General features: G+C 43.3%; 1 protein-coding gene across 1 annotated transcript; it reads right to left on the reverse strand.

Annotated features, from left to right (window-relative positions):
* Positions 1-2959: 2959 nt before the first annotated feature.
* Positions 2960-24087, reverse strand: SLC5A8 (solute carrier family 5 member 8). The gene is made up of 15 exons (XM_072349520.1): positions 23755-24087; positions 21591-21656; positions 19194-19245; positions 18062-18129; positions 16619-16773; positions 15130-15270; positions 10978-11107; positions 10253-10341; positions 9505-9617; positions 8118-8185; positions 7750-7836; positions 7104-7303; positions 6410-6513; positions 4491-4576; positions 2960-3091 (listed from the first exon to the last, which is right to left on the reverse strand). Exons 1-15 carry the CDS (start codon positions 24085-24087, stop codon positions 2960-2962), a joined length of 1824 nt encoding a protein of 607 aa, XP_072205621.1.
* Positions 24088-26328: the final 2241 nt, after the last annotated feature.

Raw genomic sequence — 26328 nt, forward strand, 5'->3', positions numbered from 1 at the left:
AGCGTTATTTTCTATTTACCTTATTTGTTCAGAAAGCAAACAGACCAGGTGAGTGGAAACAAGTGTAAACACAGACCAAAAGGGGCCAGGATCCACTACCACCTTCTGTCTGTGAATCTACGTCATCAAATATTGCTCCTGTTGCCTTCTCAGTTCATTTTTTAATGTTTCCACTTGTCTCCTCTCTCAGCCATCCCAGATATTGCGTGTAACTCAGGCAGTGTAGAGTGGTCCCATTCCCATGGAATTAACTGGCACTCGTTCTCTTGCATTTCTCTGTTGGGCAAGCTCTTAACCGGGAGAGATGAAGGATCATGGTGCAGGACTCTGATGGAGACACTGAGAATCATTTTGTTTTTACACACACAAAGCCCTGGCTCTGTGTCCAGCTAGATAAGGACAGTATATAGTCTCAGATAAAACATTATTCAAAATTAGTTGTTTTAATGAGTGATGCCAATTAAAACAACAAGCATACAGGAAAGAAAAAAAAAAGAAAGTAAAGCAGAAGAGTCACTTTTTAGTTCTGCAGCAAGTGGGAGGTTAGATAATGAGAAAAAGGACAGTTGTCAGGGTCATCTGCAGAAAGAACGCTGCCTCCAAACCTCTTACAACAAGGTACTGTCCCCAGTAAAAACTCATCTCAATGTGACCGTGGGCCAACAGATACCATCTGGCCCAAGCTTACACTTCATACCAAAATGAGAGTAAAATGACTGATCAGTGCTCAAAGAGTGACTTCAAGTGAAGACTTACGTGTTTCCCTGTGTGAATTCAAAGTACTAAGAATAAACTCCATGACACATTATTTCTTAACTGTGATTGCTGGAAAGATTAGTCTTCACTCCATGAACAAAACAGGTAGAAGTCACAGGTCATCTGAGGCAGCATCAGTTCAAAACAAGGATCTCAACCCAGTGTGGTGCAACAAAGAGCTGTACTGATCAATCACACTCCTGAGGATCACAGTCAGATGGGAGTACAGCATGTCATCTGTGAGTGCTGTAGTTCTACCAGGAGGCACAGAATCCTTGCTGCTTCGGTTCTGCCCTTGGCTTACTACACATCACTGAGCAGAGGCATGCAAAGGGACACCAGTCCTCTTCACTTAGGCTTTTGGCTCTCTGCAGCTGAGTGGAGATAACAGTACTTATCATTCCCATATCCATGGGCCAAAAGTACCTCAGCAGAGGAGTGAGAGAGAAGGGGAGTCTGCTTTTCATCTTGCAAGCCCACACCTCAGGTGGCAAAGGGGAAGCCTGCCTTCATCATTTGCACTGGTTGGCCATTGGAGATGTGCTCCTAGTGGCAACCCATGTAGGGTATGTCTGGCCTGTACCGTGCTAGGAGAAGCCTGCTCCTATAAGTTTAAGCCTTATAAGTTTTGCCTCCTATAAGTTTACTGGTCCCATCTTATTCAGTAGATCATCAATGCCTGCTGTCAGGGGGCACAGAATAGCTTGGGTTAAGTGCTAAAGGGCCCAAATCAGCATAGGTAAACTAGAACTATCAAATCCCAAACAATAGTAGCTCAGTGCCCAGCACAACTCAGTGTAACTTCTTGAAAGAGTTTAATACACACAGTCAGTGTTTGATTTGTGTCTCAAGCGTGACTGCTTTATAAGCTTCACTGCTTGGCTTTCCTGCAATGATTTTTATTTACCAACTTGATGCTCCAGCAGAGTTTTAAACCCCCATCAACTGATGTCACAAAAAGTACATAGTACAAAACCAACACAGTGGGTCAAACAGCCTGTTCCCCAAGCAATTAGGGTAAGGAAGCTATGGGCTTTTTACCTTCTCAAACGGGAAGTAATATAAGGGCATAAGCAGCTCAGCCAGAGGATGAGCCATCCCGTGCCCTGCAGCCATGAAAACACTTCATCCAGCCTTTGCAATCCCTTCCCCTCCCAGGGACAGAACAGCAAACTCTGCCCTTTAAGCAAAGCACAAAACATGCTCTAGCCTGATCTGGCCCAACCTTGCAAGTGAAGCCTTGCAGTCATAAAAGGGACTGCAAGAACACAAATGGTTACAGTAAATTTCAGCTCACAGCTCCACAGATAACAGCCAACTGCAGGTGCAGCTTTCTCTCTATTCCAATACAGCAAGGAGGATCTTCTTCCTACATTAACACATTTGCCCAGCTCAGTGCAAGAGCAGTCATGGGCCAGCATGTGGTTCTGCTACATGGCACAGAATGAAGAGCCCAGACTGTTTACTTCATCACAAGGGCCATCTCTGTTGGACCAAGATGAGGCTAAAGAGTGAGGTAGGGAGTAAAGGGAAGAGTATTACTGATGCTTGTTTTTACCCGTCTTCCAAAGACAGTTTTGTAGCGTCCAACAGTAAGCACATAAGAGGAGATGAAGGTAACCAAAGAATGAGAGTAATGAAAGCAAACGTATGACAGAACCAGCAAAATAAACATGCTCTCAGGATCAGCTCTACAAAGCAATGAGAGTACCAAGAGTACAGCACTAAGTACATCTCCTCCACTAAAATGAAGATCCACGTTTCCTGCAATCTGATAAGATCCCACAGTACTGATCTCTTCACTCTTTCAATGCCTTAATAGAAAAAAGGAAAAAAAAGCCCACAGAGAACAGTCATATCCAGGGGACAGCGCTCTTACCAAATAAAACATTTACTCTGAGAGTGAACTGAAAGTAAAAGCAGGTATTTTCCAGGAGGCCCAAGAATATCAGGCTAATATTCTACACTGATACAGCACCTTAAGCCCTGTCACCAAGATTCAGAGTGTGAGAGAGACAACAAGAGCAGGAAAGGCCTGATTCCTTTCTTGACTAACGTCAAAGTTGTGCATGGGTGACAGCACCATGAAGCTCAGCAGACTCCCGCCGATGACCCTGGCAGGGCTGGTAACTGACCCAGCACAGGAGTGCCAACAGTGCTTTACATGAACAAAACCATCCTCAGAGGCTGACATGGCCCCATGTCATATATGAAGGCCATTGGCTTTGTTCTTATCACTTGCTTCATCCATTTCAATGTGGCTGAAGGCAGGGTTGTCAGTTCCTTCGTCTACCATTGCAGATGTTTTCCAGTTCAACACAACCACTTTCTCCTCCTAAAAAACAAGGACAGATAAAAGCCATGTTGTGAAGTGGAAGAAACAGTCAGAGCCAGGCCTGACTTACAGAAAGCCTTGCAGGAAAATATGCCGACTGCTGACAGAGCATTGTTACTCATTGAAATAGCTGGTATTTTTCTAGGGGCATGGAAACTTTCTTATTGCGTAAGGTGCAAGTTGTGCAAAATGTTCTCGTCACATAAAATGTTCTTGTCCTGCAAAGTGTTCAGAACATTTCTGGTTGTGCAAAGTTTTAATTGCTGTTTTCACATCTAGAGTTTTGTCACCACCAGCCCTCTAAGTTATTGCCTCCCAACCCCTCGGTCCTTGCCCAATCTTTGAGAGGAAAAGCAAATTAACATGCACAGTTATATCAATGCTCCATCTTCACTAAACGTAATGAGATGTTAAGCTCTCCATGTGCAGGAAGTTTCTCAGCTGCCCCCCAATTATTCTGAGCAATTAACTTTCTGCACGAGCTGTTATACCAACTACTTCTACCCAGCAGTATAACCAGGCTGACACCCATTTCTGACTCCAGGCAGAAACCAGTATGGCTGGAATGTTAGCTTCCATCTGTTTGGTGAGATTTTCTTTTCAAAAAGCTTTAGAGATTAAATTCCCAGATGGTGAAAGTTGATGTTGGTGCATTAAGGACTGAATGGCAACACCTGGATAGCTGGTATCCAGCCTTCTCATAGGTGAAGAGCATGCAGTTCTGTAAAAACCCTCTCCTTCTGTGTTGTTCATAAGCAGGAGCTAAACTACAGGAGGTCATGCTAAGAGGAGTTACTGTCGCCAGGGAGAAATATTTTGCACACTGGACCATCTCAAAGACATGATGAATATGATTGCAATGATGGCCCTAACTGAGAGGTTGGCTCTGTTTACTTTACAAACCTGATTTCTCCCACGTTCTCCTTTCAAAGGTACATTATTTCCATTCTACCCAATAATTTATCTTGTATCTTAGGGAGGATGATAGGAAAGAGACACACTGTCTAGAAATGAAATGCTTTCTCTCAAACGGTAGCTGATGTTGCAAAAATAAATAAATAAAATAAAAAATCCCAGAATTTAGAAATCACGTTTACAAAGAAAGCTTTGCTGAATCCAACACATGCCTTGGTTCAGCTTCCAAGGGAATGGTGAGGGAGTATTTTGTCAGAAACCTGGAGAACAACTGTCCCTTGTCTCAGCTGCTGCTCTGTTGTTATGAACTCAAGCTGTGGCCAAACACAGCCTCATTGCCTATGCCAGCTGCTTTTGCCTCAGCTGCCTTGTGCTCTGCTGCTGCCTTAAAGCATCAAATGCAATTCATCCTGGTGGGAGAAGATTGCCTTTGCTCCTAAGACGAGAGATTGCTTCATATCAGAGGATGCATAACTATACTTACTGTCTCAGATTTAGACCAGGAGAAGTTGGACAGGAAATCTTCTTTGGTCAGCAGGAATTTACGGTCTGTGTTCTGCTTTAGTCCTCCTGCAAAATAGGAAGGCTTCAATCAGCCAGGTTTTCACACATACATGGTATGTCACAGCCCAGCTCTGGGCACCAAGCCAAGATGCTCATGCAGCAAAAGCCATCAAGCAGTCACAAGCTAAGATGTTACATTCTTTAGGAATCATTCCTTGGCAACGCGTCCCCCTGCATCTCTCAAAATACAAAATTATCTTTGGGATCTACTTGAAATTTCTCCACCCTTTTTCATAGTTTTCTACATTCTTCCCGTGTTTCTGTTTGAAAAATGTATAAATTGCTGAGACAACCATCTGAAGAGGATGGGGTGTTAATGGGATGTTTGGGCACTTTTAGGGCATGGAAGATGAACTACTCTTGTGTAGGAATGCATGTGGGAAAGAAAGGAGCTGAAGGTACTGGGAATTAGCTTTGTCACCTGATGCTCAGATGGGTGAAGTTGAGGTGGTTCTCTGAAGTTTCTGTTTCTTGGGCTGAGGATTTCTGCTCTGCACTTACTGAGTTCATGAGATCTTGTGCTTCATTTTATGGCCCTATGGAGATGCTTTCAGTGAAGTGGCTACAAATGACCTGATCCTGAGGTATTAAAAAGTGAAGTTTGACTACAAGCATCACTGTCAGAGCTCAACCTTGCCTTCTGTAGAGAGCAGCGTGTCACCAAGGGAAGTAAATATAGGATGTAGAAGAAGAGGAAAGAAGAAAGGGGGGGAAACCCTCTAGAAGTTCATGAAAAGAAAACTGTAGACATAGCTTGTGTTTGCAAGCTGCAAAACACAAAGAAAGTAGTAGACCAATCAATCTGCTGGGTTGGGAATTTGGTGTTCCTGATAAAAAATAAAGAGAACTCAGCTCTGAAGTAATTGTAGGTCAGGCTAATAGGTTTGAAATCTAACAGAGTCAAAGTCAGATGAGTGCTGTAGGAAGATTCTGACCAGATATAGAAGAGAAAGCCACAAGAGCAGCTGCTTTGGTGCTGTTTCTGCCATGCACAGTGCAGTTGACAAGTGCAGTTTGCATCTCATCTGGATGGAAGCGCAGAGAGGTCACAGGCTGGAACTGATGTCCCTGCTCTCACTTGTTGCTTTTGTACCTTCCAGAAATAGTAGGAAACTGAGAAAGAAAGCCATGCATGGGGTCTGCAGCTCTTCAGTATGTGCTGGGGAAATGTAGTGGAATGCATGCACTGCATGGGTGCAGACAGAAGCCTTTGAGTGCTCTGAAGTTACTCAAAGTAAAACTGCTTTTGTCCTCTAGAATAAGGATGGGTGCATCTCCTTGCCTTGAGTTCCTTTCATGTTCCAGGACAACCCTTCAACCTCAACACCTGCTGAGATCTCATGAAACAGGAAAGGCAGATGGAATTTTTGTCCCTCGGGTTAAAAAACTGCTGAAACTTCGTTCTCCTTAGAAATTTGAAGTGATCTTTTGCTGTAATTAGAGGTCAAGCACAGGATGCGGAAGGGCTGAGAGGGGGGAAATGAGAGTTAGGATAGGAACCTTCATACAACAGAACAGAATATCCCACACTGGAAAGAATTGGTAAGAACCAACAAATCTAACTTCCGTCTCCACACAGGACCACCCAAAACTCAAACCTTATGTCTGAGAGGATTGTCCAGACTCTTCTTGCACTTTGGCAGCTTGGGGCTGTGACCACCAGCCAAGGAAATCTATTCCAGGTCCTGACCACCCTCTGGTGAAGAGCCTTTTCCTAATTCTCAGCCTTTGCGATAGGGTCTCTGCCTCTTACTTTGGAAATGGCAATTCTCTTTTTGGTCATCATGGTTTGAAAAAAAATCTAAGATTTATCTTCAACCTCAGCTGTGAAACCAGTACCTGTCAGGAGGCTGATAATCATTCCCACAGCTATTGTGGTAAGTGTCCCAAGGGTGCTGAAGTAGAGATAGGACAAGGAATACCAATGGTCTGCCAGGACAGGCCTGAAAAAGAGCAGGAAAAGAGTTAACCTCTGCTTTCCTTTTCCAGGTAACCTGAAAACGTTGTCTGTATCCATACAGAATATAAATACAGAGCTGCTTTCTGAACCAAGTGAGCTGATATTCTGGAATTACTTCGATATGATAAAATGTGCATTGCAATGTGTCATAAAGTTATCAGAAAATATGCCTTCATAGAGGATGAGACTGGTCAGTACATGGAAACAAGCAGGTAAAACAGGACAGTCTTGTTGCAACTAGGAATCTAGTGTAGAGCTGAGCACTCCAGCTACCCAGATAAAGGGATAACATCTTTAGAAGGGGCTGAGTTATTTAAAGAAAAAAATATATTGTAGGATATCAGCCACGTGCAGCTCCTGTTCCAGCTGTTTTCTGTATTTTCATTTATAACTGCTATGTTTAATGGCGTGTGCCCAAAGACAGATACAGTGATTGCAGAGGGGAGAAAACCCCTTGTATTTTTTCCATTATACCAATGCTGTCTTCTGAAGCCACACGAATGCTAGGCAGATGTTCATGTTGCTTCAAACCAAACACATGCTGTAGTGACTGCACATGAGGAACTTTCATACCTTTCTGCAGCCTGCGTGCTGAAGATTGTTGTTAATGGGTTTTCTGTCGGTGTAGTCAAATTGCTTGAGATGGAAAGGTTACAGCCTGCAGTTGAGAGGGGGAGAGGCATAGTCCTCTCTGGGAGGGGAGGATAAATCTGAGAACCAATTCCAACCCAAAGTGAAATAACAAAGCCAGTGATTAGACCCACAAATGCACCCTGAAAAAGAGAAAATGAAACTCAGGCTTGCAAGGAAAGCAAAAGTAATAACAATAACAATCTTCCTCCATCCATCTTCATCCATTCTTCTCCACAAATAAATTTTTTATGGAGTAACTTTTTCCTCTCAAGTGCTGATTTTCTGATACCAAAGCACTCTAGCAGAGCACCCCAACTCAATCTGCCTTTTAAAAACATCTGTTTATCACCTGGGACTACCAGATGTGTTTTCAGGACTGCCTGTCCTCAAGGCTGTCTGGTTATCCATCCTACCCTAAAGGCCATTCCCCCATCTGTCCTCGTGTGGGAAGGGTAAAGATCAACATGGAAAGTATCAAAGAAATATCCTTGCTGCCCAACACAGATTTGTTGGGAATGGAGGAAGAAGAATGTACCCAAAATTACCAATGGATTTTGGTCCAACAGGACTTTAAGTTTCTACTTACAATTCCATTTGCAAAGGAGCAGAGGATTCCCAAGGCAAACAGTCCTAAGAGGGGGCCACCAACCATACCAAAAATGCTGAGAGCTGCCTGTGGAAGGAAGAGAGTCTATCAGGCACTGGGCTGGAAAAGTTAGAGACACAAGCAGGGCAAGAAGATGAGAAGCAAATTGAGAGTTTTTAATTAGTGTTTTCTCAGCTGTTCTTAATTCGTATAGTGACATGGATGCTTAAAGAAGAGATTGAGGCTGTTTGAGGCCAATACCCAGCAAAGAATAAAAGCTAATCTCATAATATGTATCCAGAAATTATTTCCTTACACAATTTGTTCAAGGTTATTTGACACACATGAAAATGCAGCCTGACACTCACCTGGAGCAAGGCACCCAAGAGAGATGCCAGTGCAGCCATAGCAATGCAGACTCCACCATAAAATAGGCCTGTGTGGGAAAGGAAAATCATGAGCGCATCAGCTGAAATGTCCACTGATGGAAATGGTCCCCTCTCACCCAGGGAGCCCAGACATCACAACAAAGCCGCTGCCATCTGTTTGGCTTTGATTTTGTTGTTTCTTTGAGTTTTCTTTCCTAAGAGAGCCCAAATAGGCCAAAGGGCCTGGTTACTGTTTAGATTAAGAGGAGACCATGTGAAAATGACAAAATCCTCTTCCTGTGTATGACTAAATATTAGCTAAGTACCTGATCCTAGATGGCACCTGTACAGATTAGACACAGTAGCAACACTAAGTGTATTGTTCATATTTCTCAGGTAATCTCCTGTGCTTTAGTCGTTATTTTGAATGAGTAATTTTGCATCTCAGTCTAAAGCCTTTGGAGCAAGAAAGTAAATGATGTCAGATCATGGGAGAGAGACAGAGGACATCCTGGACTACCAGGATGTACCGTCTCTTGCCAGAACCCACAACACTGGATCATTTGTGCTCTCCACCTTCACTTCTGTTGAGTTTCACTGTCTGAGTGACAAGCAATAGGTTAATCCCACCACTGAATGTGACAGCCCAGGCAACTCAGTAAAATAACACAGCATCAACAATTTCAGCATAAACACTGCTTGCAATAACATTTAAGAAGCTGCTGTCAGGTGAAAACATTTCACATTTGTCACCTGCCACTAGTCCACTGTGCTCAGTGTTATGGGCTACAACACTGCTGGGACTGTGGTTTTTCCTGCCTATTAAGCACATTGCCTTGGGCTGCACCTGCAGCTGGTCATACAACCAGCAGAGATGGAAGTGCACATTGGAGATGTAAACCATCTGCTCAGCCCAGTTCTGACCCTCTTCTTCACAGAGAGTCATTGAATACAGGAGCTTAACAGACTGCAGATTCACAGGTATGCCAGGGAAGACATGAAGCTGCACACTCTAGGAAGTGCTGTAGTTCACAAATCGCTCTGCTCACGAGGTTTATTACAAAACTGTTTCTTTTGCTTCTAATTTTTGACAAAGAAATTAAAATATCATCTATTTTAATCCAAGACTTTTGGTTCTATACAACTACAGGGCAATACTGAATACAGAGCACATCTATCTTTACATCTTAAAGATCAGATATGATGGCTCTTTCTCTTAAGCTCACTAGAAACAGCTGTTCCTCATCCTGCACAAAATTTGCACAGCTGATCTTGGCTCCCCCGAATATCAGTCTGAAAACACCTACCCCTGACTTATGCTGCCAGAAGTAAAATCTGAACCAAGCCCTCACTTCATAAAGCAAAAGTGGAATTTTTCCAGACATACTCATCCCCATGGAAATCCACGACAGCTTCTTTTCAGAAAGGGATTTGAAGTATGGCCTAATGAGGTCTTCGACAGTCACAGCAGCCAAAGCATTGATGCTGGAGGACACTGTACTGCAGAACACAATATATATATATATATTTAATCATGGACAATGAAATCATAGTTAACAGGTAAGTTAATGGCAGAGAGAAACTGTTGCTGTCTAGAATGGTGTCAAGAGAACCAATGCAGCTGCCGTGTTGGTTGAAATGACTTACTGCTGTCGGTGATGCAGTTAATAGCTTACAAAAATCATTTCGAATAATTGCTCTTAGTGAAGACAAGGCAATTCTTAATGGAAAGTTGGGGCTGGAGAAGTCAGTGAAATGAAGTATACATTACGTGCAGCTATGCTGTAAGCATTACTATGACCATGCTGTACAACCACCTGTTTATAATATTTAAAAATTCCTCAAGCAGAGACAGAGAGGCTCTAAAGCACAGAGAGGCAGGCTTTGTTAGTGCCGTTAGCACTGGCTGTTTCCTCCCATTGTCAGCAGGGAAGTCCAAACACTTTTGAGTCTTAAGACATCAGAGCGCAGGTGCTGAAAACTTAAGATCTGTAACAGCTACATCAGTTCCTAGCACTTTTACTAAAGATTAAGGAAATGAAAGGCAGTTAAAGCACATTTTGCTATAAATGCAACTTTAGGTTTAACAAAATGAGAAAAAAAGAAAGACACTAGATTTCAAATTATGAACTTACCTTAATGTCCCACTGTAGGCACTAGCCACAAAAAGCCCTGGGACTCCTGGAAAATCCCTGAGAATATCCAGCACGAGGTAGGGCATCAACTAAAAAACACAAATAGCGAGTGTAAAAACTTATCATATTGCCATAATTTTTCCTTCTCTTTTTTCCTGTATTTTTTTGTTGTTAGAACCTTCTCAGTGGCATGCTGCTCAGCTCTTCCAATTTGGAACGTCCCACAATGCAATATTTCTTGGTTTTCTACAGAAAAAATAAATGATGTTTAAAACATCCACATGAGATACTGGCAAGTCTGTTTAGACAGCCTAGCAGAGGTGAGCACAGAGTTGCTGTCAGACTTTCTTCCCAGGAGATGACTGTAGAGGCAGCTATGTGCCTAAACAGCAGGTAGTTTGCACTGTACATCACTCTGTCAGGCTTGGGTGCCACAGTAGATGCTCAAGTCTCTGCTGACACCATAAAAAGCTTTATAGATTTGGTCCAGTAGCCTTAGGGTACCTGAGAACTATTTCCATATTGGAAGCTGTGTGCTATTTGTTGACCTTTGCAAGATCTGAGATCTGGGAAAAGATACCTACCTGTGAACCGTTTTTTTCACCAGCAAGTTGGTCTTTTCAGTATCTTACTTTCAGGTTTCACCAAAATTATTTGACTCACAGGAGGCACCTAACAGCCTATTCGTATCTCATCTTATTCTACTGTTTAAGACCAAGCAGTACCTGGTCGAGTGCTGACACCTGCTTTGCCGTCCATGGGTCACAGTCCTTGTAGATGGAGTACAGGGACAGCCCGCAGAGCGTTGCGCAGACCAAGATCGCCCAGAGGCCCACCAGGTTGATGTAGAGGGACCTGCACCAGCATGCACAGAGATGCCATGTTAGAGATAGATGTCCCACCATGCTGCAATTAATACGCTGGACAGTCAGCCCAAACAAGCTCCATGCCAGCACTGAGGAGACACCCTGTTGAGTGACTGCCAAGCTGAAAGGGAGTCATGGTATAGCTCTGAGCAATTTTGACACAGGCTCACATTTCTGAAAACACAAACTACACTTTGTTCTTCGTAGCATGGTTTGAGTGCATGCCCTCTGACAAGGCCTACTCCAGAGATGATGGGAGCAATATCGTAATCTGCACATTTCATCATGTGCACAAGATTTACATTACATCCAGCTGGCAAGAAAACATTCTTTTCTCCTCACCACACCCCTTGGCAGAGAAAAACCCCAGACAGATTTGCAAGGCACAGTGTCACAGATCAAAGTGTGGTGTACCTTTAATCAGCACTACCACACTTACACAACACGGGAATCATGCTCATAAATCAATAAATTCACCATCTCTTCCTGGCAGGGTCTCTGTGGAAGGCAGTAATGAGGCAGGTGCTCCCTCCCACTGGGACCTGCCTTGGAGCCACTTCCAGCTGCCACTTCCATGGGTCAGGGAGTCACCATCAATCCCAGAGCTTCCCCTTTAGCAGCTTGGATCCTGGAGCAGTCACAGAGCCCCATCTTGTCCCCATGTTCTGAGGGGACAGCTGACCCAGAGAAGAAAATGGTGGTCATCCCATATTAATGCTACTTTTGCCACACACAACAGGCAGCCTCAACCCATCGTGAAAAACAAATCCTTCTCCCTACAATTCCTGTCCCAGGGAAGGCTCTTTCTTTCTATCAAATTATCCAATTTCAGCTCTTGATGACTCCTGAATCACACAGTTCTTCACACTATGGGCTCATCTATGGTGGTCATTTCAAGTGAACACACCCAGAAGGCGCATGGCCTTGAAATACAGCGCTCCTTTCTGGCAGTTGTCACCTGACTGCGTACCATGTACATATAGTGATTTAACTGCTGACAGATCACACACAGTGCACCTGTGCCAACTAAGACTTCTGCTGGGTGGATCCTTAGAGGATCTCTGGTATCTGTGCAAACATTTCCATGCCTGCACTGTTTCAGAGGGCCTTTTAGTGCCTTCAAGACCCAAGAAGGCAAAGAGCATCAGCCTTTGGACTGCTCCGGAGGATTATAAGGATGAATGAAGTAAACTTATCTTTATAGGTCTTATTTGGCATTGAAAGGCGTGTTTTTATATAGGTTTTTTTTTTACAGGTTAACCAGATGAGATTGCCATTTTATATCATAGAAAAGTGACTGGCAAGCACAATGTAAACTGTTAAAAAAAAGTTTAGGTAAATAAAGGCTGATTGAATAACACAGGACTGAAAACTGCATTTATGTTTCATATTTGAAATTAGCATGGTATAAATAGAGCACTAGCAGCACTTTAAATTTATTTCTAGGCTAAGCTTGTGAAAATGAAGTAATCTCCTTATAAATACTTACACATTAGTTAAGTGTTTTGTATAAATTTAGCTGAAGTTGTTCCTACATTGGCATAATCTGCCTTGAAATAAGGCACTCAGAAGCTGATGTAGCACAAAAAACAACCAATGACTTAAAGCATTCCATATCTTTTCAATAGATGCAATAGCACTATTAGCCTAAAGCCTGTAGCTGAGATTAGAAAGTTGAGAGAAAGACATAGCGGCAAAAGAAATTGTTTGCACTCAGCAGTTCCTAGTTTTAAACTGTGTCAGTGTTTGACAGTGAAAAGAAGGAAACTGCTTTTTCTATCTTATTTACATCCCTAGCTCATGGTACACCCTCTGACTTAAGCACTGGGATGTAATAATTGCAGCACTATTGGAGGATGTGTTCCCATTAATTCTGGGTGAGTAACATAAGGTGGAGTTTGGGTGACGTAGGCACTGTGACTATGCAAGGTTTATTTTTAGTTGGTTGTTTCAGTCTGGCTCTGGGAAACATGTCAGCCAATGACCTTGAAAGGAAAGTAGAGAAGAACATGCTAGGAGCCCATATTTTTCTGAATGTACAGATCTCCTGCTTCAGGGCCTAGTATTGTTTATCTTCAAGCACTATGCTTGGTTTGCCTAGTTATTGCTTGAGGATGACAGCACATGTTCATACCTGCTAGTGTGTTTCTTGAATGGAGTGAACTCCTTTCCCATAGCCTGAGAAAACTGCTACTCTTCTGCTGTTCTTTAAGGACTTACCATGATTCACAAGTTGGGAACTGTGAAGGAATTATTTTCTCAGTTCTGTTTCATTATTAAATAAAGCCTTATATAAAATACCATGGAGGATAAAAGCCTTATTATTGTGACCCAATGACATTTGACACTTGTCTGCACTAGTTAAATGGTGGTAAGAGATGTAGCTGCCAATATGACTTGCCAAATGTGTTTAATTACATATGCGAATGAACTAGATAGTTATCACAGAATGATAATGTTTACAATTGTAACAAACTGTAGCCATTGCACAAAAAGTTTTCTCCATGCAAGGGAAATACCAGGAGGCACATGCAAGCTGTCATGGAATTCAACTGCCCATCCCAGCAGGAGAGAGATCCATCAATTAAGGCTGTGCCATCACTAATATGGTATGAGCTAGAGAATCATAGAATCCTTCAGGTTGGAAAAGACTTTCAAGGTCATCAAGTCCTACCAAATACACCTGAATTTCTGTTTATATCTCTTCATAACCCTCCAGAACCAGATAGCCTCTAATCCAAGTCAAAGACACTGTAAGAGCCCAGAAAATCTGCCCAGCACCTGCTATGGTACTACATTTTCTGAGGTCACATTATGCTTCTGGGACACCCTGAAGGTGTTGCCCATCACAGAATGTACAGAGGGGGGAATAGAATAATAGCCTTAGGTGGGGCAGGTGTTTGGGAAGGAATTCAGGCACAATGTATTCGCTGTTCTCCTGTTGGAAATCATGCCAGGTAGCACTGCAGGTGTGGGGTGCACTGTTTGCCTATGCAATGCCAAGAAGCCGAGACCCAGCTACACACCAGAGACTGCAGGGAAGCCAGATAGTGTGTTGGAATGTGGCACTGCATGATGGAGACGTGGCTTATGATGAGCATCAGCTCTTCACTTTTTGCAGCGTAAGTGGCTGAAAAGTGCATTTCCATTATTGCTAATACTAAAATAATTTAGGTCCAAATTTTAATGTGATTTTTGTGAGCATTTTGCTGACTTTATGAAGTGAAAATCCTCATAAACTCCTTCTCTACTACATATCACTGTGTTATGGAATTTAGGTGACTATAGTTAATGATATGCGTTTATATATCTTTCCTATAAATAGACTTTATTTGCTTGATAAGAGCTCTTAAATATTGAGTTGGGAACTATGGGAATGACACTAAAGATAAAAATAAGATAACAGTTAGTAAATATACTCTGTTCTAGAGTAAAGGCTGATCAGAAATATTTAAACTCAAGGAAAACAGAACTCGCTGCCAGTCTCCAATATGAATTCCTATAGGAAAAGTCTTGATGATCATTGAGCCAAAATACATGATTCTTCAGCAATTTTATCACTGAATAAAACATTTCTGTTTTTTCTCACATTTACACTTATGGGTACTGAAAATATTTTTAGCCTTTACTTAGGTAAAATACCCCCACTCTGGTTTAGGTTTAGAAAAGCAGCAGTTCAAGATGTTGTCTTGAGAAAGCTACAGCACAATTAAGTACTAGATTGCTTGGTCTTTAGGTTGCATATAAAGTTAATGTAGTTATTTGTATGCAGTATTGGCAGGGTGAAACAGTCCGTCAGAAAGTTGAATGTCACAGTCATCTATATGTAATTAAAATATCAGCATTTACTATGCCAATTTGTCTCCTGCCTGGTCCACAAAGCAGATAGCAAAAGTTGTTACCTTTACAAATAGGTTTTATGCAGACATCAACAACAAATTAATCTCCATTATAAAGAGCAATCACTGCTAAATTCAGACATCGGGAGTTACTGCAGGCAGACTTACTTACATTTTTGCATGGAACCTGGTTTTGCATGCAATGTATCTCTGTACTTGAGACTGGTTGACACCATAAATGCCAGTCCATGTGAAGGTCCCACCTATAATAATCGTCCAGAAGGTGTGCCTTTGCAATGGATTGGGATTAAAGCTACAATGAGAGGGGAAAACAAAGAAAACACTGAGAATATGAATTTCTTCTCATTCTCAGATGACCTTAATGGCTAGGAGAAGAATCAGTCAATTCAATTAATTTTTCCAGATTTTGAACATGTAGATATTCCAATTTTACATGAAATCACAGAAAGCAGATTTTAAACTCAGAGTTGAAATCACTGTCTCACTGAAACACTGATCTGCTCAAAGGTGAATTCAGACTAACTTATTCACCTATAAATTACAGTCATAAGTAAAGCACTGTGATGCCTGTGGCTGCTGTGATGAAATGAAGTTCCAGTAGAAAGTCTAATATGCCTGCTTATCTGGAGGGACCTGAGTCTAACACCAATACAAAGGTGTGTTTGCATACCCAGCCCTTGTGGACAGAGCCTCTATAAAAAATGTTGCTGATCTAGCTGTAAGTGAAGAGCAGACTTTAAATGGAATATGTTTTTAAATGATTCCTAAATAGAGCAATAGATTACACTTATCTTGCTGAACAACATCATCAGCTATTATATGCCTTTCGTTTTCTTTTTCCATCTGAATTCCATCTGATGGAAGAAGCAATGCCGGGTAACGTCTGCATATTAGCCAAACAGATTGAAAAATCACTGCTCATGAGAAGAAAAAATATATCTTCCAAGGAATTATTATTTACTGAAGAACTTGGTGAAGAATACATAGAATTGCCTGATAACTATTGTGAATCAACAGACAAAAGGACAACAGGTAATACCCATCACACTAAACTTCTACTATTAATAGCAGAGGATGAAGTTTCTCAGCAGAATCACCTATTCATCAAAAAAGCAATAACTTCTTCTATTCTTTTTTAATCTTAAGGAATCTTTTGATTCAGCATTGTCAGAAATGAATATTCCTAACCTTGCAAAACTATATTCTGAGTCTATGATTAGTTACAGTGACAGAGGGTACATTGCCATTAAGATTACTTCTAATTTTCATTTCAGAGAAAGAAAAACATTCCCCCTTTTCAGATTAGGTAACAGCTATTATTTTTTCAGCTACTTTGTTTCAGTAGCTGAAATGCCGCATCATTCATTTGCAAACTGTCATTATAAATATGATTGTCCTCTACTATTCACCATTCACTTTTAGTGGAATCCAAAATGCATTCTTACAACATGGATTTGAGAATGTGAAAGGTTTCTGTCTTGGCAGGATGTTGCACAGAGTTAATCCTACAAAATATCCTTCAAACCAGGCAGGCTTGTTTAAGTACCTGTAAAATTTCAGTCCCAACTCCCCACCTTCAGTAGGAATTTAATTTCACACTTATCAGGAAAAAGGCACATCATCTGCAAGTGAAAACTCACTCCCAGAAGTTTAATCTTCCTCCGTAGTAGGAATCATTTACAATGCGTCCAATTCCCTCCTGGACTACCACAGCACGTATAATCACAGATGAGAATCCGGCAACCATGATTCCAACCTGGAAAACGTCTGTCCAGACCACTGCTTTCAGACCGCCCTGTGAGAGAAACAGCATGTATCAGGTACAATGGGGCAGCCGTGCTCTTGGCATATGTTCACATCCAGCTAGGAGAAACCTTGCTATATGGATAATGTATAACTGACTAATTCTATCTAACTCCTGAATAGAAATAACTCTGCATTGGGATATTTAGGAATTGCATCCTGCAACCTGTTCAGGACCTCCTGTGAGGTGCACTGCAATGTACTGTAGCCATAGACATGTCCAATATCTCATTCATCACATCCCCCTGATTCAGAAGTTTCATAGAATCATAGAAATGCAGAATCATGATGGTTGGAAAAGACCACTAAGATCCAAGTATCACAATCATCATCCCATCTCCACCATGCCCACTAACCATGTCCTCAGTGCCACATCCACTCTGAATACCTCCAGGGATGGTGACTCTGCAGCCTGCCTGGACAGCCTGTTCTAGTGCCTTATCACTCTTTCTGAAAGGGAAGTTTTCCTAATATCCAACCTGAACCTCCACTGGTACAACTTAATGCCATTACCTCTTGTCCTATCACTAGTTACCTGTATCACAAAGTAAACAGGCAGACCGTGCTCATCTTACATGTTTACAGTATCACTAACTCCAGAAGGCATGCAATTTGTGCAAAATAAAATAAACATTACTTAATCAAAAATGTACAAATAATTTCATGTCATGCTGATTCCATTTACACATATCCAGTCAATTAAACTGACCTAAAGAACAGTCTTCTCACGTGACTCTCACTATTTTCAGTGTCTCTGTCACTAAGTGACTGGACTACTATGGTTGTGGTGAACAAGTGTTTGACAAATTAGCCTGCTAAGCTAGCAGAAATTCCAAAGGAGAATATTCAGGAAGGAAAATCTGTCTTATTGCTGTTCTTTTAGGAACAGAAGTCACATTGTAGCTGCCTTTGTGTCCAAGTCACAGAATCACAGAACCCATAGAGTTGGTAGGGACCTTTAAAGGTCATCTAATCCAACACCCCTGCAATGAACAGGGACATCCACAGACCGATCAGGGTACTCAGTGCCCCTCCAGCCTGGCTTTCAGTGTCTCCAAGTCCACCACCATCTCTCTGGGTTACTTGTTCCATTGCATCATCATCCTCACTGTAAAAGACTTTTTCCTTATATCCAAAGTCCCTGGGTGAATACAGCTCTGAGCTGCAGCTGTGCTGTGAAACAGGGCAACCCATTTATTAGGTAACTTTTCAATAAATTCCACATTTGATGTGAATGGCGAAAGGAAATGAGATTTCCCTCAGCTGAAGGGCCCACATACCAGTGTGCAGTAGAAAGTGCAGACCACGCCGGTTGCCACCACGGCACCCCACAAGTCGAAGCCCGTGACTGAAAAAGAGGGAAAGTGCAGCAAGTGTGAACAAGGCACGGGGGACACAACTCTGGATGACTGTTTTTCATCTCTGTCTGGCTGCTGAGGAAAAATGGAAATACATAAAATGCAGTAGAAAGTAGTAAGAAAATGTGTGTATCTGAAATATCAGAATTCATCTGACCAGCTCTAAAAATACATAGTTGTTACAGACACTGGAAACTGCTAAATAATTGGAAACTTCTAAATAATTAGATAGGTTTGGGAACCTAAGATGCTTCTGGTCTTTAATGACAACCAATGAAACCAATATTCTTTCAGGGCTCAGCTCAGAAAGGTTCTAAAATCAGAGTTCTTCCTCAGAAGCATTTAGGTAGGCCCGGAACCCCATGCCAGGGATTTATGCAGGAAAACAGCTATGAGCATGTTTCACAGACGAAAGCTGGTTTAAGCAGTGGTTTGGTAGAGATGCATTAGTCTAAAAGCCTCTTTTATTCTGTGTTCTTTTAGGGAAATGTGACAGCATGCCTATGCCAGACAGCCTCTAAAGCTGCCAGTGCCCAAGATTGGCAGGTTGACATGCTGCCCAGCATGGCACCATGGGGCTCCCCAACAGAAGCCCAGGCAAATAGGAAGCTCTGCAGCATAGTTGATGAAATACACCACTTCCAGCCAGGCTGTAGCTTGTTAGTGTGAGTTACAGGATGCTTCAAGAAGCACACTTAACCAGATTGACTCAGTGTGTTTATCCTGCCCACTGCCTATTCCAAGTCAATAACTTGACTTATTTTTCCTTAACTTTTCTGAAATCAGCCATGATGGAAAGATATCAGGAGAGAGCTAGAATAAGTGAGAGCAGACTTTCTTTGTTGAGCCTTTTCTGTAATTCATTACAGCCAGAGATAAGGGAGCAAGATTACTGCTGGGAGGTCTATCAGAGATCCCATCAGGATCAACTGAAGTCCCGAAAGTCCTCATGGTCAATATTTATATATATATATATTGATGTGCATTACAGAAAGAAAAGCAGTATCATGTGCATAAAAAATAATAGAAGAACAGTTCGGGATGATCATCTTACCTTGATTTAGTGCTAAAGCTGGAGCGTAAATGACAATACCAGTGTATAAAGTCTAGATGGGAAGAAAAAGATGTAAGATCAAAAGAAACTGAAACTCCTGGAACAAGTGATAGTTTTCTGAGATGATTTCTCAAGCACTTTTTCAGTCTAGATTTCCTAAATGCATGACTGTTAATAAATAATTCCAATTGCTGGAAGCCAAATGTCTGAGACTAACCAGTACTGCAGTCTCCCAGCCTAGTCTGTTTAAAACAAATAACACAATGATTCTTAAACACCCAATGCTTCTTTAGTTTTTCCTGTTTCTTATAATTAACTTGTTTTATTGCTTTATAAGTGCAGTCAAATGGAAGAAACAAGAGCAAAAGAAAATTGGTGAGGTTTGCCAAAATCACAATTTACTTTCTCAGTCTTGGGATCAATATGACTCCCAGTATGCATCTGTAATGCACATCAGAACAAGAAACACAGCATTAGTTAGGCATTATGGATAGGACTATAAGGGTTTACGATCCTATAAGATGAAGCCATGCATGAATATCAGCAGATTTGTATTTTTACCCAATATAGAAATAATCAGACAATTCAATGAGCTACTGTATCCACTTATAACAGCACAGTGGGACTCATACACTGATATTCTCTATAATTGATTCATGTATATTTTTAAGTGCCTTTTTACCACTGCTCGTACTATTAGGGCAAGCTCAGCTGTGGCATGGATCAGGGCAAAGCCCACAATGTGCAGATGCCTCCTGAAAAGGTCAGGTCTTGATTCAAGGGACTGAAATCTCAGCCAGGTCCTGAGCTGACTTATATCAGCTTTCTATGACTGGTGGTGGGACCAGCAGGGAAATAGTTGTTCTTACTTGTTCATATGTGTGTGCTTGTTCATTTCTGCACTCTGAGCCCTCTCTAGGTTCTCACGCATTAGCCTGTACACCCTGAAAGATGCCAGCCCTGGCCTGTCCCTAGCAAATCTCCCCTCAGCACCACTTCATGGCTAACAACCTCCAACAGTTGTCAAGCCCAAAGCATTTGCCCATCCAGTGATCCTCTTCACTCAGGAAGTCACTGGGAGACCAACTTTCTTGTATGCAGTGAACAAGTGCCAAAAGCATTGAAGGACCAGAAATTTTCTCCTGACACAGTTTTGATTGCATTTTGGTGTCAATTCAGACAGCAATGACAAAATGATAAAACAATCTTCCCATCTCTTCAGTATTTCTTCATGTTGTATTACCAGATGTCCTTTTTATTTTTCTCTGAATCAAGTCCCAGTAGTCACAGAAGATGTTGGGGAGTTCCTTTCCTCACTATTTTCATGATTCAAGACATTTAAGTTGTTAGCACTCAGCACAGGACACCCATAGGTTGTCAGTTAATTTCCTGAATGTATATTAATATTATATAAAATAGTTGTTTTTTTTTTTTATCTTTGCAAGGTTACATTTGGTTTGTTCCTTCTTACACTACTGTGATGCCTTCATGTTTGCCCATGATTCATGCATGCTAGCACTCTGCCTTTCCTATGTGTATCCAAAACATCCAGCTAAGCAGCACTGTTCTCTTAAGGAATTAGCACTGCAGTGGTACGGCTGTAGTTGTTTTGTAACTCCCAGTGGGTCTTAACAGTAGGACAAGAAGCAAGCATACACAGAAGCATAACTTGGAAAGTGGTCAAATTCTATATTCATTTTGCTTTAAACTCCCCAAAAACTCCATTTTATAACTGCAAACAGAACATGTTTGCTGCTGGTGTTTCACAGCATCTGGCACACAATCACTGTACCTTGGAAAGCTGCAGTCCCACCCCGACTCACCAAATGGGCTGGATACCCACAGTAACAACTGCTTTAGTTTGACTTTCCCCAAGGCAATGAGTGATCCATAGCTTTTGTTTGCAGACTCCCAGCAGTGATACAAACCCTTGTACTGCCAGTGACAGGCTCCTGACAGCTTGCTTTCTCTGTCACCTTCCACAAACCTTTGGGAATTAGCCAGACTCACAGAATCATCAGTGGCCCATGGGATGAGATCTGCCACTGCAGATAATTGGGGCGTGTTTACATTTTGAACCTTCTGTGGGCTTCTCTGAGGGCAGGCCAATGACTGCTCCTTGTGCTGTTTCCCCATGCCATGAAGGGTCCCGTGGCATGGCACTGATGCCAAACGACCACCCCAGATCCTCAGCAATGCCTGGAGATGCCAAAGGGGAGGGTGGCCCAGCATTTGCTCTCCACCTGATTGCTTTGGAGTAGAGATATCTTTTTCTTGCTCCCAGGTGCCCTTCCCTGTGGTCACCCCATCAGCTGCTCGTGGCAAACATCCAGCTGTGCCCAGCTGAGCAGCCCTGGTGGCTATGTGGACCCAGGAACCACTTTGAGGTTTACTTGCCGTTTGTATAATGAAGAGGAATGTTCCACAGAGACGCAGGTATTTATTAAATCGAAGCTCTAAATACTGCAGAAGAGAAGGAAAAAAAAAAACAAACAAAAAAAAAAAAAAAACAAAGTTTACATCAAAACTTGGCTTTATTGCTAGGACCCGAGAGAAGAGATGAGAAATAGAGAAAGGGCAAAGTGGTTTTTTTTAGCATTTTGTTAATGGCTAAAACTTGACGGATCTCTTTCAACTTTATTTGATATTTCTTCATAGACCTCACCACTCCGTAACAACACATGAGCAGGTGAAGCTGACATTGGCTAAGCAGTACATAGGGGGAATCTGAACATCCTGGTTTGGCTGTAGTGTCCCTGCTCATTGCAGGGGAGTTGGACTAGATGACCTTTAAGGGGCCCTTCCAACTCAAAGGATTCTATGATTCTATAAACTGGTGCTACACTGTTGCCTCTGGGCATTCATGGGGCAAGGAGCTGCACACTTGACAAAGCTCTGCAGCTATTAAGAACTCAGCACTATTCACAAGGATGTTCCCCAGTACAACAGAACTTGATTATGTTGTGAAATCAGAGAGAAAAACATTACAGAGATGTCTGAGCCTTAGTTAGTATGGAAAATCCACCATCTTCTACCAGCAAGTGGAAATGAAGCCTTTCTCAAAAGAGGAACCTCACCTTTCTGCCTAGGGCACAACCTCTGTAAAGCTGCTCTAGGGCAGATTTCTTCCCACTGTCTATCCTTCCAACCCCCTAAGGCACATGGCTGTACAGAAGGGATCCCCTTCACCTGTCAATCCACCCATCTGACACAGGCAAACACTGAGAAATCCCGCAGTGCTCACTCGTGCAGACAGAGCTGAAAATGTGGTCAGTGAGAACATTCACTCCAAGCAGCAGCACTCAACCCCTGGACAGGCACAAGAAGTCTGATCTCTGAACTCTGTCCACAAATAGAAGATATATCTTTTATAGGTGTGTTGCCCTGACAAAACCCTGAGATTATCAGTGAGTTTCTGGTCTTAATCAACAGCCTTTAACAAGAGACATATTTTAAGTATCACCATAACTGATAGTCCAAAGATTAGTAGTTTAAAATGCACTGTTTCTGTTGTGGAGTTCTTATCTAACTCCACCAGCTGAAACCTTGCTGTTTTCAATGTCCAGTGCTGCAATGCTCCTGCTCAGTGTAATAAAATGCAAAAGACCAAAGTAGCTATCCGAGGACTTTCACCTGCACTGGTGCTCCTTTTCCAATATCCTATAACAAGGGCAACTCGCCTCCAAATCTGCAGCTAGGAACTATCTTCCAGGCAAGACCAACATGTTGCAAGGACCTTCTGGGACAGAAGAAGGCCCTGACCAGGGTTCCTCACTCCAAACCAGTGAGACTCAACCTGCAATGCACCCCACCCCCCCAGATTTCTTTGCACTCCTAGCTTTAGTTTTAACTCACATGCAGGGCGGAAGATGAGCCATATTTTCATAGAATCACAGAACTGTAGGTGGGGGTTAGAACGAATCTCTGGGGATCATCCAGTCCAACCTCCTTGCTAAAGAAAGTTCCCTACAGTAGGTTGCTGAAAGCAAGGAAACCTGTGCAGGCACAGAGTACCTGCCGACCTCCCTGTACAAACAATGGAAAAGACACTGACTGCTGGAGATGGCATCTCCCCAAAACCTCTAGGAACAGCACAAACATACACTCTGCCAGAAAGGAACTTCTGTGGTGCACCTGAGCTTAGAAACCATCCTGGAGCGAGAATGATTTGAGAGCTGTCCTTACTATGTTACACGCGCTTGCACTTTAGATGTTAGATGGTCTTGGTTAATTGCACATCGTTAATCACGCGTCATCTTCAAAGCTGCACAAGGATTAAACCACCTGCTCAACTGAGCACTAGGAGTGAGGAGAGATCTAGCATGGTGCACAGGACTCAGCACCAGGGGTGAGCATCTCCGCTCTGCAGTGTGGGCACAGCTGGGGACAGGGCAGGTCACAGCCTACCAGTCCTCAGCAGCGTGGGGACACAAGCTGTAGGGCAGCACTGAGTGCAGGGAGACATGGGGAAAGAGAGTGAGGAAAGACAAATAGAAAGAAGCCACGAGAAGCCCCCCAGCTCTCTGACAGCCGTGGAAAGGCTCCTTCTGCTCCACCTTACCTCATAAGTGCTCGTGATGCCCAGCCTGTAGAAGACAGGCAGGAAGATCTCAGCACTGCACAGCACAACCAGGGCGTAGGTGATGGCGAAGATGCAGAAGATGGCACCATAGCGGTAGATCTCAGCGGGGGTGCCCAGCACAGTGACAGCTGACATGAAGCTGGCGGTGAGAGAGAGAGCTACGGGGACGGCACTCATGCTTCGGCCCCCCATGAGAAAGTCCTTGGATGTCTTCTGTCCCCCTCCCGCAAAGGCGTAGTAGACGCCGATGACAGCCGACACCAGCAGCATGGCAGCAAAGACCACATAGTCCCAAACGCTGAAGCCCCCCATGTCACCGGATCGATCTGCCCCTGCGGCCTGACCCAAAAGTCAAATGTGCAGCTGCAGGAAGAAGGCAACGGGACCCCGCCAGTCAAGGCTGCAGCGCGGGGCGGTGAGAGGCGCAGCTCTCGCTCTTGTGCGCAGTGGAGAGCGCGGTGTCGGGCCGACGGGACGGCCTTATAGAGCCCCAGCGCCCGCTCCTCCCCGCGGCCCCGCCGAGCACGAAGGGGCGGCGACCCGGGCAGCGCGTCCCGCAGGGTGACGGCGGGCTGCTGCCGCGGAACGAGGTCGGGGCGGCGCGGGGGAGCGCTCCCAGCGGGCGGGTGCCCGCTTCCCTGCCTCGACCCCGGGGGCCCCTGCACTTGGTGGATAGCAGCTCCCCCCGCTGCTCCCGTTGGTGGTGTTGGCTACTGTGCCGTTAGCGTTCCCTCTCCTCAAGTGAAGGCGATGGAAATGCTTTTTTATACATGTGCTTTTTAACCTATATTTCCGTGGGTTGTGCAATCCGCAAGATAAGGTGCTGAAGTGGACTTCCCAGCGCACTTGCCAAGGGAACACTTGCTGAGTGCTGCAGTTATACAGTATGATAGGGAAGCCCCGTTACCTACCTTCTGATCAAGGAAGTTTTCTCACTAATCTCAGTTTCAAGAGTCAAAGTGCACAGGAATACCAGGGATGGGGCTTCATTTCGCTGACCCACAGTGTAAGACATCAAAAATATCAAAGAGATTTCAAGCCCATGGATGTTCCATGTTTCCATAGCTAGCAACACATCCTGGAACAAAACAACAGTTACACCTCGCCACTATGCAAAATATCAGCTGGGGGTTAAGGTGGAAGAGTGCCAAAGCTGGCCACGCAGCTCCGACAGCAGTGTGGCTGCATGCAGCAGTTCCCAGGGCTTTGCACAGAGGCTTTCAGGCTTGACCTGTGCACTGACCAAGTGCTCTTTTGGCACAAGACAGCACCAGTCTGAGGACACAAAATGCAGTACTCTTTCATAGCAGATAGGGCTCTTCCCTGCTCAGCCTTGCTCTTACCTACTGCTGTATTGACTGGAAAAGCTCATTGGTGCAAATTGCTCCAGGTCAGTGCAAGGTGCTCCTTCCTGCCTGTATCTGACCAAGCTGAGAGAATTTTCAGCAGGCTTCTGTTCTGCAGACAAATGATTGATCAGACACCTGGCAGCCAACCCTGCTCACCGAGTGCTGTTCTATCTCCTTGGGGGTTCAGAGATGGCAGGCCATTCAGAGCTAGTCCTGAGTTTATGCTGGAAGCAGGGGTGTGGGTGGAAGTACTGTGAAATCACATGCGAATTGACCTGGCCTCCAGGTGCCTGTCTGGGAGTGTGGGTGTCCCTAAACACAAAGAAGCTGGTTGCTGTGGTGCATGGCACGTCCTGATCTCACCCAGCAGGTTAGGGCTTTGGTGTTTCTGGCCCAATTACTCTTTAATTACTTGTACAATGAGTAACAGCTTCCAGATGTCCTGCTAGGAGAGAACAAGAAGCTTGCTCTGTACACCTACCAATTAGGCTATGGAGCTATTGATTACCTGAGATGGTTGCTATAATGAGGTGCTTGCCCTAATTTGCTATGAGCTTATGACCACAGGGAAGCCAAAAAAAAAACCAATAAACCTTGCCAGCACAACATCAATGAAAACCAACACCTTCCCACACGGTGCAGTAATCTGGTGCTGACCAGCAGAAATATTTGGTGTCAAAAACACCCGAGCCATTTTCCTGCAGGAAGGACATAAGCAGCCTTCTGCCTACACCCACACCTTCCTTGTACGCCCCAGAGCCTGGTGTTACCTGCTTGCACTCTTTCAGGTGTTATGTTGCTCAAACCATTCAAGCAATAATGTGTGTTTAAAGTATAAACTGCACGGGATTAATACAGTTTTGATTCCACTTCTCTATCATTTTTTGACACAATGTAAACATGGCAAGCAATAACACGTACTGGAAAACAAATTGTGTTTGTTAACTGAAACACAAGCAGTGCTATAAGGAAATAAATACAGTGCTCTCAGTGGTTTCAGATGGAATCGTTGACTCTTTTATAGGAGTGTCATGCAAATTGTCTTTCAAATGTCATCAAGTACAATATAGCAAGATATGGATCCTCCCATTTGGGTGTTTCTGTCTTAGGGACAAGCAGCAAAGCTGTATAATGCCCGTATCCTTTTATATTATATATCCTTTATATTTTATCACAGTGGGTAAATGTTGCAAATGTTTTTTCT

The sequence above is a fragment of the Excalfactoria chinensis genome, chromosome 1, assembly GCF_039878825.1.
Source record: "Excalfactoria chinensis isolate bCotChi1 chromosome 1, bCotChi1.hap2, whole genome shotgun sequence".
Classification (NCBI taxonomy): domain Eukaryota; kingdom Metazoa; phylum Chordata; class Aves; order Galliformes; family Phasianidae; genus Excalfactoria; species Excalfactoria chinensis.